We start from the raw sequence: 12,931 nt of genomic DNA, 5'->3' as shown, positions 1-12,931 counted from the left end.
CATTGTGTTGTTTCAGTGTTCCCTTTATTTTTTAAGCAGTGTATATAACCCGAAGGACCCCGATCCGATATACATATACATACATATACATGACACAGAGGTCCCCGTTGAGATATATATATATATATATATATATATATATATATATATATATATATATATATATTAGTACAGACCAAAAGTTTGGACACACCTTCTCATTTAAAGATTTTTCTGTATTTTCATGACTAAGAAAATTGTACATTCACACTGAAGGCATCAAAACTATGAATTACCACATGTGGAATTATATACTTAGCAAAAAAGTGTGAAACAACTGAAAATATGTCTTATATTCTAGGGTCTTCACAGTAGCCACCTTTTGCTTTGATGACTGCTTTGCACACTCTTGGCATTCTCTTGATGAGCTTCAGGAGGTAGTCACCGGAAATGGTCTTCCAACAATCTTGAAGGAGTTCCCAGAGATGCTTAGCACTTGTTGGCCCTTTTGCCTTCACTCTACGGTCCAGCTCACCCCAAACCATCTCGGTTGGGGTCAGGTCTGGTGACTGTGGAGGCCAGGTCATCTGGCGTAGCCCCCCATCACTCTCCCTCTTGGTCAAATAGCCCTTACACAGCCTGGAGGTGTTTGGGGTCATTGTCCTGTTGAAAAATAAATGATGGTCCAACTAAACGCAAACCGGATGGAATAGCATGCCGCTGCAAGATGCTGTGGTAGCCATGCTGGTTCAGTATGCCTTCAATTTTGAATAAATCCCCAACAGTGTCACCAGCAAAGCACCCCCACACCATCACACCTCCTCCTCCATGCTTCACGGTGGGAACCAGGCATGTAGAGTCCATCCGTTCACCTTTTCTGCGTCACACAAAGACACGGTGGTTGGAACCAAAGATCTCAAATTTGGACTCATCAGACCAAAGCACAGATTTACACTGGTCTAATGTCCATTCCTTGTGTTCTTTAGCCCAAACAAGTCTCTTCTGCTTGTTGCCTGTCCTTAGTGGTTTCCTAGCAGCTATTTTACCATGAAGGCTGCTGCACAAAGTCTCCTCTTAACAGTTGTTGTAGAGATGTGTCTGCTGCTAGACCTCTGTGTGGCATTGACCTTGTCTCTAATCTGAGCTGCTGTTAACCTGCGATTTCTGAGGCTGGTGACTCGGATAAACTTATCTTCAGAAGCAGAGGTGACTCTTGGTCTTCCTTTCCTGGGGCGGTCCTCATGTGAGTCAGTTTCTTTGTAGCGCTTGATGGTTTTTGCAACTGCACTCGGGGACACTTTCAAAGTTAGCCCAATTTTTCGGACTGACTGACCTTCATTTCTTAAAGTAATGATGGCCACTCGTTTTTCTTTACTTAGCTGCTTTTTTCTTGCCATAATACAAATTCTAACAGTCTATTCAGTAGGACTATCAGCTGTGTATCCACCAGACTTCTGCACAACACAACTGATGGTCCCAACCCCATTTATAAGGCAAGAAATCCCACTTATTAAACCTGACAGGGCACACCTGTGAAGTGAAGACCATTTCCGGAGACTACCTCTTGAAGCTCATCAAGAGAATGCCAAGAGTGTGCAAAGCAGTCATCAAAGCAAAAGGGGGCTACTGTGAAGACCCTAGAATATAAGACATATTTTCAGTTGTTTCACACTTTTTTGGTAAGTATATAATTCCACATGTGGTAATTCATAGTTTTGATGCCTTCAGTGTGAATGTACAATTTTCATAGTCATGAAAATACAGAAAAATCTTTAAATGAGAAGGTGTGTCCAAACTTTTGGTCTGTACTGTATGTGGGACCTCCATGTCATACAGTTAAAACCAGAAGTTTCCATCCACTATATATAAAGACACATATGATGTTTTTCTCAATATCTGACATGGAATCAGAATAAACCTTTCCCGTTTTAGGACAATTAGGATTTTACCATAATGTTTAATATTTGCCCAATGCCGGAATAATGAGAGAGAGAGAGAAGGTTTAAGGCATTTTTATTACTTACTGCAGAGTCAGAAGTTTCCATACAGTAAGATTACTCTGCCTTTAAACAATTCTGGATGGCCCATATGATTATGTCAGGTATTTGGAAGCTTCTGATACGATTTTTGGCAACATCTGAGTTAATTAGAGACACGCCTGTGGATGTATTTTAATGCACACCTGAAACACACTGCTTCTTTGTGTAGCATCATGGGAAAGTCTAAAGAAATCAGCCAAGATATCAGGAAGAGAATTGTGGACTTGCACAAGTCTGGCTCATCCTTGGGTACAATTTCAAGATCCCTGAAGGTGCCTCGTTCATCTGTACAAACAAGATGGGAATGTCCAGCCATCATACCGCTCAGGAAGGAGACGGGTTCTGTGTCCCAGAGATGAACGTGCTTTGGACCAACATGTGCTTATCAACCCAAGGACAAAAGCAAAAGACCTTGTGAAGATGATGGCGGAAGCTGGTAAGATTGTGTCAATATCCACAGTGAAACGAGTACTGTATCAACATGGACTGAAAGGCCACTCTGCCAGGAGGAAGCCATTACTCCAAAAGAAACATAAGAAGCCAGATTAATGTTTGTAAATGCACACAGGAACAAAGACCTTAATTTTTGGAGACATGTCCTGTGGTCTGATGAAACTAAAATTGAGCTTTTTTGGCATAATGACCATTGTTAAGTTTGGAGGAAAAAGGGAGAAGTTTGGAAGCCTAAGAACACCATCCCAACTGTGAAGCATGGGGGTGGCAGCATCATGTTGTGGGGTTGCTTTGCAGCAGGAGGGACTGGTGCACGTCACAAAATACATGGCATCATGAGAAAAGAAGATTTTCTGGCAATACTAAAGCAACATCTCAAGACATCAGCCAGGAAGATAAAGCTTGGGTGGAAATGGGTCTTCCAAATGGACAATGACCCGAAGCATACGGCCAAAATGGTAACAAAGAGGCTTAAAGTAGAAATACCATCTCCAAGATCCTATCCCAATATATAGTAGGTGTAATAATAATAATAATAATATTAGTAAATACCTCCAATTAGAAATGTAGTATAGTTTTTCTGATTCGTTATGTTTCTTTCCTCATGTGCAGACATTGCAGGACCTTGGGTATCCATGGTTACGACCACTGACATAGTAACAGCTAGTTGCTAGTGGTCGTAACCATGGATACCTAAGATCCTGCAATGTCTGCACATGAGGAAAGAGACATAACGAATCAGAAAAACTATACTACATTTCTAATTGGAGGTATTTGCTAATATTATTATTATTATTAAACCTACTACATATTGGGATAGGATCTTGGAGATGGGATTATTCCTTTAAGGATAACAAAGTCCATGTTTTGGAGCGGCCATCACAAAGCCCTGATCTCAATCCTATTGAAAATGTATGGGCAAAGCTGAAAAGGCTGCGAGTGCCGAGCAAGACGACCTCCAAACCGGGATCAGGTACTCCAGAGCAAGGCAACCTCCAAATCGGGATCAGGTACACCAGAGCAAGGCGACCTCCAAACCGGGATCAGGTACTCCAGAGCAAGACGACCTCCAAACCGGGATCAGGTACTCCAGAGCAAGGCGACCTCCAAACCTGGATCAGGTACACCAGAGCAAGGCGACCTCCAAACCTGGATCAGGTACACCAGAGCAAGGCGACCTCCAAACCTGGATCAGGTACACCAGAGCAAGGCGACCTCCAAACCTGGATCAGGTACACCAGAGCAAGGCGACCTCCAAACCTGGATCAGGTACTCCAGAGCAAGTCGACCTCCAAACCGGGATCAGGTACACCAGAGCAAGGCGACCTCCAAACCTGGATCAGGTACACCAGAGCAAGGCGACCTCCAAACCTGGATCAGGTACACCAGAGCAAGGCGACCTCCAAACCTGGATCAGGTACACCAGAGCAAGGCGACCTCCAAACCTGGATCAGGTACACCAGAGCAAGGCAAGGCGACCTCCAAACCTGGATCAGGTACACCAGAGCAAGGCAAGGCGACCTCCAAACCTGGATCAGGTACACCAGAGCAAGGCGACCTCCAAACCTGGATCAGGTACACCAGAGCAAGGCGACCTCCAAACCGGGATCAGGTACTCCAGAGCAAGTCGACCTCCAAACCGGGATCAGGTACACCAGAGCAAGGCGACCTCCAAACCTGGATCAGGTACACCAGAGCAAGGCGACCTCCAAACCTGGATCAGGTACACCAGAGCAAGGCAACCTCCAAATCGGGATCAGGTACTCCAGAGCAAGGCAACCTCCAAATCGGGATCAGGTACACCAGAGCAAGGCGACCTCCAAACCGGGATCAGGTACTCCAGAGCAAGACGACCTCCAAACCGGGATCAGGTACTCCAGAGCAAGGCGACCTCCAAACCTGGATCAGGTACACCAGAGCAAGGCGACCTCCAAACCTGGATCAGGTACACCAGAGCAAGGCGACCTCCAAACCTGGATCAGGTACACCAGAGCAAGGCGACCTCCAAACCTGGATCAGGTACACAAGAGCAAGGTGACCTCCAAACCTGGATCAGGTACTCCAGAGCAAGTCGACCTCCAAACAGGGATCAGGTACACCAGAGCAAGGCGACCTCCAAACCTGGATCAGGTACACCAGAGCAAGGCGACCTCCAAACCTGGATCAGGTACACCAGAGCAAGGCGACCTCCAAACCTGGATCAGGTACACCAGAGCAAGGCGACCTCCAAACCTGGATCAGGTACACCAGAGCAAGGCAAGGCGACCTCCAAACCTGGGTCAGGTACACCAGAGCAAGGCGACCTCCAAACCTGGATCAGGTACACCAGAGCAAGGCGACCTCCAAACCTGGATCAGGTACACCAGAGCAAGGCGACCTCCAAACCGGGATCAGGTACTCCAGAGCAAGTCGACCTCCAAACCGGGATCAGGTACACCAGAGCAAGGCGACCTCCAAACCTGGATCAGGTACACCAGAGCAAGGCGACCTCCAAACCTGGATCAGGTACTCCAGAGCAAGGCGACCTCCAAACCTGGATCAGGTACACCAGAGCAAGGCGACCTCCAAACCTGGATCAGGTACACCAGAGCAAGGCGACCTCCAAACCTGGATCAGGTACACCAGAGCAAGGCGACCTCCAAACCTGGATCAGGTACACCAGAGCAAGGCAAGGCGACCTCCAAACCTGGGTCAGGTACACCAGAGCAAGGCGACCTCCAAACCTGGATCAGGTACACCAGAGCAAGGCGACCTCCAAACCTGGATCAGGTACACCAGAGCAAGGCGACCTCCAAACCGGGATCAGGTACTCCAGAGCAAGTCGACCTCCAAACCGGGATCAGGTACACCAGAGCAAGGCGACCTCCAAACCTGGATCAGGTACACCAGAGCAAGGCGACCTCCAAACCTGGATCAGGTACACCAGAGCAAGGCGACCTCCAAACCTGGATCAGGTACACCAGAGCAAGGCGACCTCCAAACCTGGATCAGGTACACCAGAGCAAGGCGACCTCCAAACCTGGATCAGGTACTCCAGAGCAAGTCGACCTCCAAACCGGGATCAGGTACACCAGAGCAAGGCGACCTCCAAACCTGGATCAGGTACACCAGAGCAAGGCGACCTCCAAACCTGGATCAGGTACACCAGAGCAAGGCGACCTCCAAACCTGGATCAGGTACACCAGAGCAAGGCGACCTCCAAACCTGGATCAGGTACAGCAGAGCAAGGCGACCTCCAAACCGGGATCAGGTACACCAGAGCAAGGCGACCTCCAAACCTAGATCAGGTACACCAGAGCAAGGCGACCTCCAAACCTGGATCAGGTACACCAGAGCAAGGCGACCTCCAAACCTGGATCAGGTACTCCAGAGCAAGGCGACCTCCAAACCGGGATCAGGTACAGCAGAGCAAGACGACCTCCAAACCTGGATCAGGTACACCAGAGCAAGGCGACCTCCAAACCGGGATCAGGTACAGCAGAGCAAGACGACCTCCAAACCTGGATCAGGTACACCAGAGCAAGGCGACCTCCAAACCTGGATCAGGTACAGCAGAGCAAGACGACCTCCAAACCTGGATCAGGTACAGCAGAGCAAGACGACCTCCAAACCTGGATCAGGTACACCAGAGCAAGGCGACCTCCAAACCTGGATCAGGTACAGCAGAGCAAGACGACCTCCAAACCTGGATCAGGTACAGCAGAGCAAGACGACCTCCAAACCTGGATCAGGTACACCAGAGCAAGGCGACCTCCAAACCTGGATCAGGTACACCAGAGCAAGGCGACCTCCAAACCTGGATCAGGTACACCAGAGCAAGGCGACCTCCAAACCTGGATCAGGTACAGCAGTTCTGTCAGGAGGAATCGGCCCAAATTCCACCAACTATTGTGAGAAGCTGTGGAAGGAGATCCCAAACGTCTGACCCAAGTCATTCAGTGTAAGGGCAATGGCACCAAATACTAATGAGATGGAAACTTCTGACTCTGCAGTAAGTAATAAAAATGTCTTAAACCTTCTCTCTCTCATTATTCTGGTATTTGGCAAATATTAAACATTATGGTAAAATCCTAATTGTCCTAAAACGGGAAAGGTTTATTCTGATTCCAAGTCAGATATTGAGAAAAACATCATATGTGTCTTTATATATAGTGGATGGAAACTTCTGGTGTCAACTAATACATACAGTACAGACCAAAAGTTTGGACACACCTTCTCATTTAAAGATTTTTCTGTATTTTCCTGACTATGAAAATTGTACATTCACACTGAAGGCATCAAAACTATGAATTACCACATGTGGAATTATATACTTAACAAAAAAGTGTGAAACAACTGAAAATATGTCTTATATTCTAGGGTCTTCACAGTAGCCACCTTTTGCTTTGATGACTGCTTTGCACTCTCTTGGCATTCTCTTGATGAGCTTCAAGAGGTAGTCACCGGAAATGGTCTTCCAACAATCTTGAAGGAGTTCCCAGAGATGCTTAGCACTTGTTGGCCCTCTTGCCTTCACTCTGCGGTCCAGCTCACCCCAAACCATCTCGATTGGGTTCAGGTCTGGTGACTGTGGAGGCCAGGTCATCTGGCGTAGCCCCCCATAACTCTCCCTCTTGGTCAAATAGCCCTTACACAGCCTGGAGGTGTTTGGGGTCATTGTCCTGTTGAAAAATAAATGATGGTCCAACTAAACGCAAACCGGATGGAATAGCATGCCGCTGCAAGATGCTGGTTCAGTATGCCTTCAATTTTGAATAAATCCCCAACAGTGTCACCAGCAAAGCCCCCCCACACCATCACACCTCCTCCTCCATGCTTCACGGTGGGAACCAGGCATGTAGAGTCCATCCGTTCACCTTTTCTGCGTCGCACAAAGACATGGTGGTTGGAACCAAAGATCTCAAATTTGGACTCATCAGACCAAAGCACAGATTGCCACTGGTCTAATGTCCATTCCTTGTGTTCTTTAGCCCAAACAAGTCTCTTCTGCTTGTTGCCTGTCCTTAGCAGTGGTTTCCTAGCAGCTATTTTACCATGAAGGCCTGCTGCACAAAGTCTCCTCTTAACAGTTGTTGTAGAGATGTGTCTGCTGCTAGAACTCTGTGTGGCATTGACCTGGTCTCTAATCTGAGCTGCTGTTAACCTGCGATTTCTGAGGCTGGTGACTCGGATAAACTTATCCTCAGAAGCAGAGGTGACTCTTGGTCTTCCTTTCCTGGGGCGGTCCTCATGTGAGCCAGTTTCTTTGTAGCGCTTGATGGTTTTTGCAACTGCACTTGGGGACACTTTCAAAGTTTGCCCAATTTTTCGGACTGACTAACCTTCATTTCTTAAAGTAATGATGGCCACTCGTTTTTCTTTACTTAGCTGCTTTTTTCTTGCCATAATACAAATTCTAACAGTCTATTCAGTAGGACTATCAGCTGTGTATCCACCTGACTTCTGCACAACACAACTGATGGTCCCAACCCCATTTATAAGGCAAGAAATCCCACTTATTAAACCTGACAGGGCACACCTGTGAAGTGAAGACCATTTCCGGTGACGACCTCTTGAAGCTCATCAAGCGAATGCCAAGAGGGTGCAAAGCAGTCATCAAAGCAAAAGGTGGCTACTGTGAAGACCCTAGAATATAAGACATATTTTCCGTTGTTTCACACTTTTTTGTTAAGTATATAATTCCACATGTGGTAATTCATAGTTTTGATGCCTTCAGTGTGAATGTACAATTCTCATAGTCAAGAAAATACAGAAAAATCTTTAAATGAGAAGGTGTGTCCAAACTTTTGATCTGTACTGTGTATATACATATATATATAAAAAATATATATATATATATGTGACATGGAGGTCCCCGATATATGACGCAGCGGCCCCTGATATATGACATGTGGATGCTTATTACCGTCCTGCTGCCTCCGGGCGGCGTCTCGCGCCTTCATTGTGGCGTAATCCTGCCACAGATTGAGCAGATATATGTGCTGGCGATTGTTCAGAGCCTTCAGGATAATGTGGAGAGCGGAGGACATGCTGCGAGCAAACAAGGTATCGAGGCCATCAAACACAACGCCGTGGAAACAGTCATTTAGCTGCGAGGAAAAAGAAGCATTAAATATAGGAGGTGACACTGGAGCAGTATACAGCGCCGGGTAACCCAATGACCATCAGTCAGAGGTCAGCATACAGGCGGCGTCCCTGCGGTCCATTTGACGTCAGCAGCAGACATGGCGCACATACCTGGAGCCGCTCACAGAGGATTTCCAGCAGCAGCTCCTCCGGGAGCACGCAGCTCAGCAGTCCCAGTTCGCCGCCCACACTTGCGCTCACGCTCAGGCGCCGCGCTGCAGGACCGGGGAGAGGCGAGCTCCCTGACTGCAGGAAGAAAGACCAGACTTACACAGCCTCTTTCACATTACATTTCTGGCTTTTTTGCGATCCCTGTCCATTATTTTTCGGTGACGTTCATCCTTTCTCCATGTCACAGGAGTGTGCCTGGTGTAGAAGATGAACACCACCAGAAAAGATGTCAAAATGGGGTCTGGAGATTTAGATTTTGGATCCCTTTGCAGCACTCGATGTCTCCTTCTGAATGACAGTTTCTGGACTTGAGATGAAGGCCCCAGATGGAGAAAGCAGAATAGGCAGGAATACAGAGTGACCCCTTCGGTAGGACCGGAGACTGAACCCTCCGTACGACCGGAGACTGAACCCGCCGTACGACCGGAGACTGAACCCGCCGTACGACCGGAGACTGAACCCGCCGTACGACCGGAGACTGAACCCGCCGTACGACCGGAGACTGAACCCGCCGTACGACCGGAGACTGAACCCGCCGTACGACCGGAGACTGAACCCGCCGTACGACCGGAGACTGAACCCGCTGTAGGAACGGAGATTGAACCCGCCGTAAGAAAGGAGACTGAACCCGCCGTAAGAAAGGAGACTGAACCCGCCGTACGACCGGAGACTGAACCCTCCATACGACCGGAGACTGAACCCTGCGGGATCTTCATCAGGATGGGCAGCGGGCATTGCCCCCTTACCTGTGAAGCTGCCTGATCTGACAGATACTGCCTGGCTCCTGGGAATTGGTGAGACTCCGGTTTGCCCTTTGCAGCCAGCAGACTTCCTCGATTCCCCCGGGAGATTACGGACTGAGGGGCGGCTCTGGGCTCCACAGCCGGTCCCCCCTCTGCTGTGTGCTTGGCCAGCGCTTCCACGCTTAATGCAGTCTGACCGCTGGGGGTATCGACCATGGAGGCTGCAGGACACAAGTTACCATGTCACCTCTTCCCTGGACACTACCCAGAAGGATTCACACAGCAGACGACATCAGCCTAGATACCCAACCTCCATCACCGCAGTCCTGCAGGTGCCGGTGTGACGTACCTGCCTCCTCAGACTCCCGCAGCGCCTGGTTGAGCGCAGCCTTGGCACACAGTTGTCTTGCTTTCAGGCCAGTAGGACTGTTCCCATCAGAGATGGCTTCCAGGACCACCGCGTTAATGGAAAGACAGGCTACATTGTAATGCTGGGCCAGGACCACTGCCGCGGAGCTCTTGCCTAAATAGACAAAGGGTTGGAAGGCTGGTGTTCGCAGATGGGAGTGGCGAGATTTATAATATCTGCTCACTACTACCCTCAGCAGATGCAGCACTTTCTCATCTCACCTGTAAGGGGGGCTCCATGTACAATTATAGCGATGCCACGCCGATTTCTTGCTGCTTGGCCTTCAATGCTGGTGTCAATGCCCATGTACCGGGCAATGGCTGAGGACACCGGGTTGCTTTCCAGGTCGCCCATGCCTTTGCTGTTTCCATCATTTCTGCCGACTTCTTCACCTCCACAAAGATACAATCTGATCGTGGTGATGCCCCCGACACTTATGAACCCCCTGTCCTCGAGCCCATTACCACAGAGATCTCTCCAGACCTTTCACCTCACCTGACCCCGCTCCCTTGTCCTCCTCAGCTTCTCTGATAGACGAGCCGCCCTCTCCACAGCTGGTGGTAGACGGGAAGCGCTGCGCCGAAGGAAGCTCCGCTCTCTCATCCCGATCAGACACCAGCTCCGTCTCCGCCTCGTACACAGCACCTAATCAACAAGAGGCCGGATAAGAGGAGCAACGATCTGCAGCCTGAACTACATCTCAGCTCTCCACTGCCCTCCGGAGGATACACTGTATACTGGATGCACACACCGCTCACCGTCCTCTGCGCCCTCCGGAGACATGGTGTACGGCCTCATGGATCAGTATACAGCGGAGGATATACTGCCCTGTATACTGGGTACATACACCGCTCACCGTCCTCTGTGCCCTCCGGAGACATGGTGTACGGCCTCATGGATCAGTATACAGTGGAGGATATACTGCCCTGTATACTGGGTACATACACCGCTCACGGTCCTCAGTGCCCTCCGGAGACATGGTGTACGGCCTCATGGATCAGTATACAGCGGAGGATATACTGCCCTGTATACTGGGTACATACACCGCTCACTCTCCTCTGTGCCCTCCGGAAACATGGTGTACGGCCTCATGGATCAGTATACAGTGGAGGATATACTGCCCTGTATACTGGGTACATACACCGCTCACTCTCCTCAGTGCCCTCCGGAGACATGGTGTACGGCCTCATGGATCAGTATACAGAGGAGGATATATTGCCCTGTATACTGGGTACACACACCGCTCACCGTCCTCTGTGCCCTCCGGAGACATGGTGTATGGCCTCATGGATCAGTATACAGCGGAGGATATACTGCCCTGTATACTGGGTACATACACCGCTCACCGTCCTCTGTGCCCTCCGGAGACATGGTGTATGGCCTCATGGATCAGTATACAGAGGAGGATATACTGCCCTGTATACTGGGTACATACACCGCTCACCGTCCTCTGTGCCCTCCGGAGACATGGTGTATGGCCTCATGGATCAGTATACAGCGGAGGATATACTGCCCTGTATACTGGGTACATACACCGCTCACTCTCCTCAGTGCCCTCCGGAGACATGGTGTACGGCCTCATGGATCAGTATACAGTGGAGGATATACTGCCCTGTATACTGGGTACATACACCGCTCACCGTCCTCTGTGCCCTCCGGAGACATGGTGTATGGCCTCATGGATCAGTATACAGCGGAGGATATACTGCCCTGTATACTGGGTACATACACCGCTCACCGTCCTCTGTGCCCTCCGGAGACATGGTGTACGGCCTCATGGATCAGTATACAGTGGAGGATATAATGCCCTGTATACTGGGTACATACACCGCTCACCGTCCTCTGTGCCCTCCGGAGACATGGTGTATGGCCTCATGGATCAGTATACAGCGGAGGATATACTGCCCTGTATACTGGGTACATACACCGCTCACCGCCCTCTGTGCCCTCCGGAGACATGGTGTACGGCCTCATGGATCAGTATACAGCAGAGGATATAATGCCCTGTATACTGGGTACATACACCGCTCACCGTCCTCTGTGCCCTCCGGAGACATGATGTACGGCCTCATGGATCAGTATACAGCAGAGGATATAATGCCCTGTATACTGGGTACATACACCGCTCACCGTCCTCTGTGCCCTCCGGAGACATGATGTACGGCCTCATGGATCAGTATACAGCAGAGGATATAATGCCCTGTATACTGGGTACATACACCGCTCACGGTCCTCTGTGCCCTCCGGAGACATGGTGTATGGCCTCATGGATCAGTATACAGCGGAGGATATAATGCCTTGTATACTGGGTACATACACAGCTCACCGTCCTCTGCGCCCTCCGGAGACATGGTGTATGGCCTCATGGATCAGTATACAGCAGAGGATATAATGCCCTGTATACTGGGTACATACACGGCTTACCGTCCTCTGTGCCCTCCGGAGACATGGTGTACGGCCTCATGGATCAGTATACAGCGGAGGATATACTGCCCTGTATACTGGGTACATACACCGCTCACCGTCCTCTGCGCCCTCCGGAGACATGGTGTACGGCCTCATGGATCAGTATACAGCAGAGGATATACTGCCCTGTATACTGGGTACATACACCGCTCACCGTCCTCTGTGCCCTTCGGAGACATGGTGTATGGCCTCATGGATCAGTATACAGCAGAGGATATAATGCCCTGTATACTGGGTACATACACAGCTCACCGTCCTCTGCGCCCTCCGGAGACATGGTGTATGGCCTCATGGATCAGTATACAGCGGAGGATGTACTGCCCTGTATACTGGGTACATACACCGCTCACCGTTCTCTGCGCCCTCCGGAGACATGGTGTACGGCCTCATGGATCAGTATACAGCAGAGGATATACTGCCCTGTATACTGGGTACATACACCGCTCACCGTCCTCTGTGCCCTTCGGAGACATGGTGTATGGCCTCATGGATCAGTATACAGCAGAGGATATAATGCCCTGTATACTGGGTACATACACAGCTCA

General features: G+C 49.6%; 1 protein-coding gene across 3 annotated transcripts in view; it reads right to left on the bottom strand.

Annotated features, from left to right (window-relative positions):
- Window positions 1-12,931, bottom strand: part of HYDIN (HYDIN axonemal central pair apparatus protein) — a 313,905-nt gene that overhangs the window by 73,804 nt on the left and 227,170 nt on the right. For 2 of the 3 annotated variants that reach the window (XM_073659829.1, XM_073659830.1), the window contains exons 38-43: window positions 10,416-10,565; window positions 10,142-10,312; window positions 9,861-10,034; window positions 9,515-9,732; window positions 8,709-8,843; window positions 8,377-8,560 (exon numbers count right to left, since the gene is read on the bottom strand). In XM_073659829.1, coding sequence (XP_073515930.1) covers window positions 8,377-8,560; window positions 8,709-8,843; window positions 9,515-9,732; window positions 9,861-10,034; window positions 10,142-10,312; window positions 10,416-10,565 — 1,032 coding nt within the window. The remainder of the gene's footprint in view (window positions 1-8,376; window positions 8,561-8,708; window positions 8,844-9,514; window positions 9,733-9,860; window positions 10,035-10,141; window positions 10,313-10,415; window positions 10,566-12,931) is intronic. The other variant, XM_073659831.1, reaches the window with a different exon arrangement.

The sequence above is a fragment of the Phyllobates terribilis genome, unplaced genomic scaffold (genome assembly GCF_046119375.1).
Source record: "Phyllobates terribilis strain yellow unplaced genomic scaffold, ASM4611937v1 Scaffold_14__1_contigs__length_39327217, whole genome shotgun sequence".
Taxonomy (NCBI): domain Eukaryota; kingdom Metazoa; phylum Chordata; class Amphibia; order Anura; family Dendrobatidae; genus Phyllobates; species Phyllobates terribilis.
Note: the sequence above shows the minus strand (reverse complement) of the source record. Positions and strands in the feature narration are given on the sequence as shown.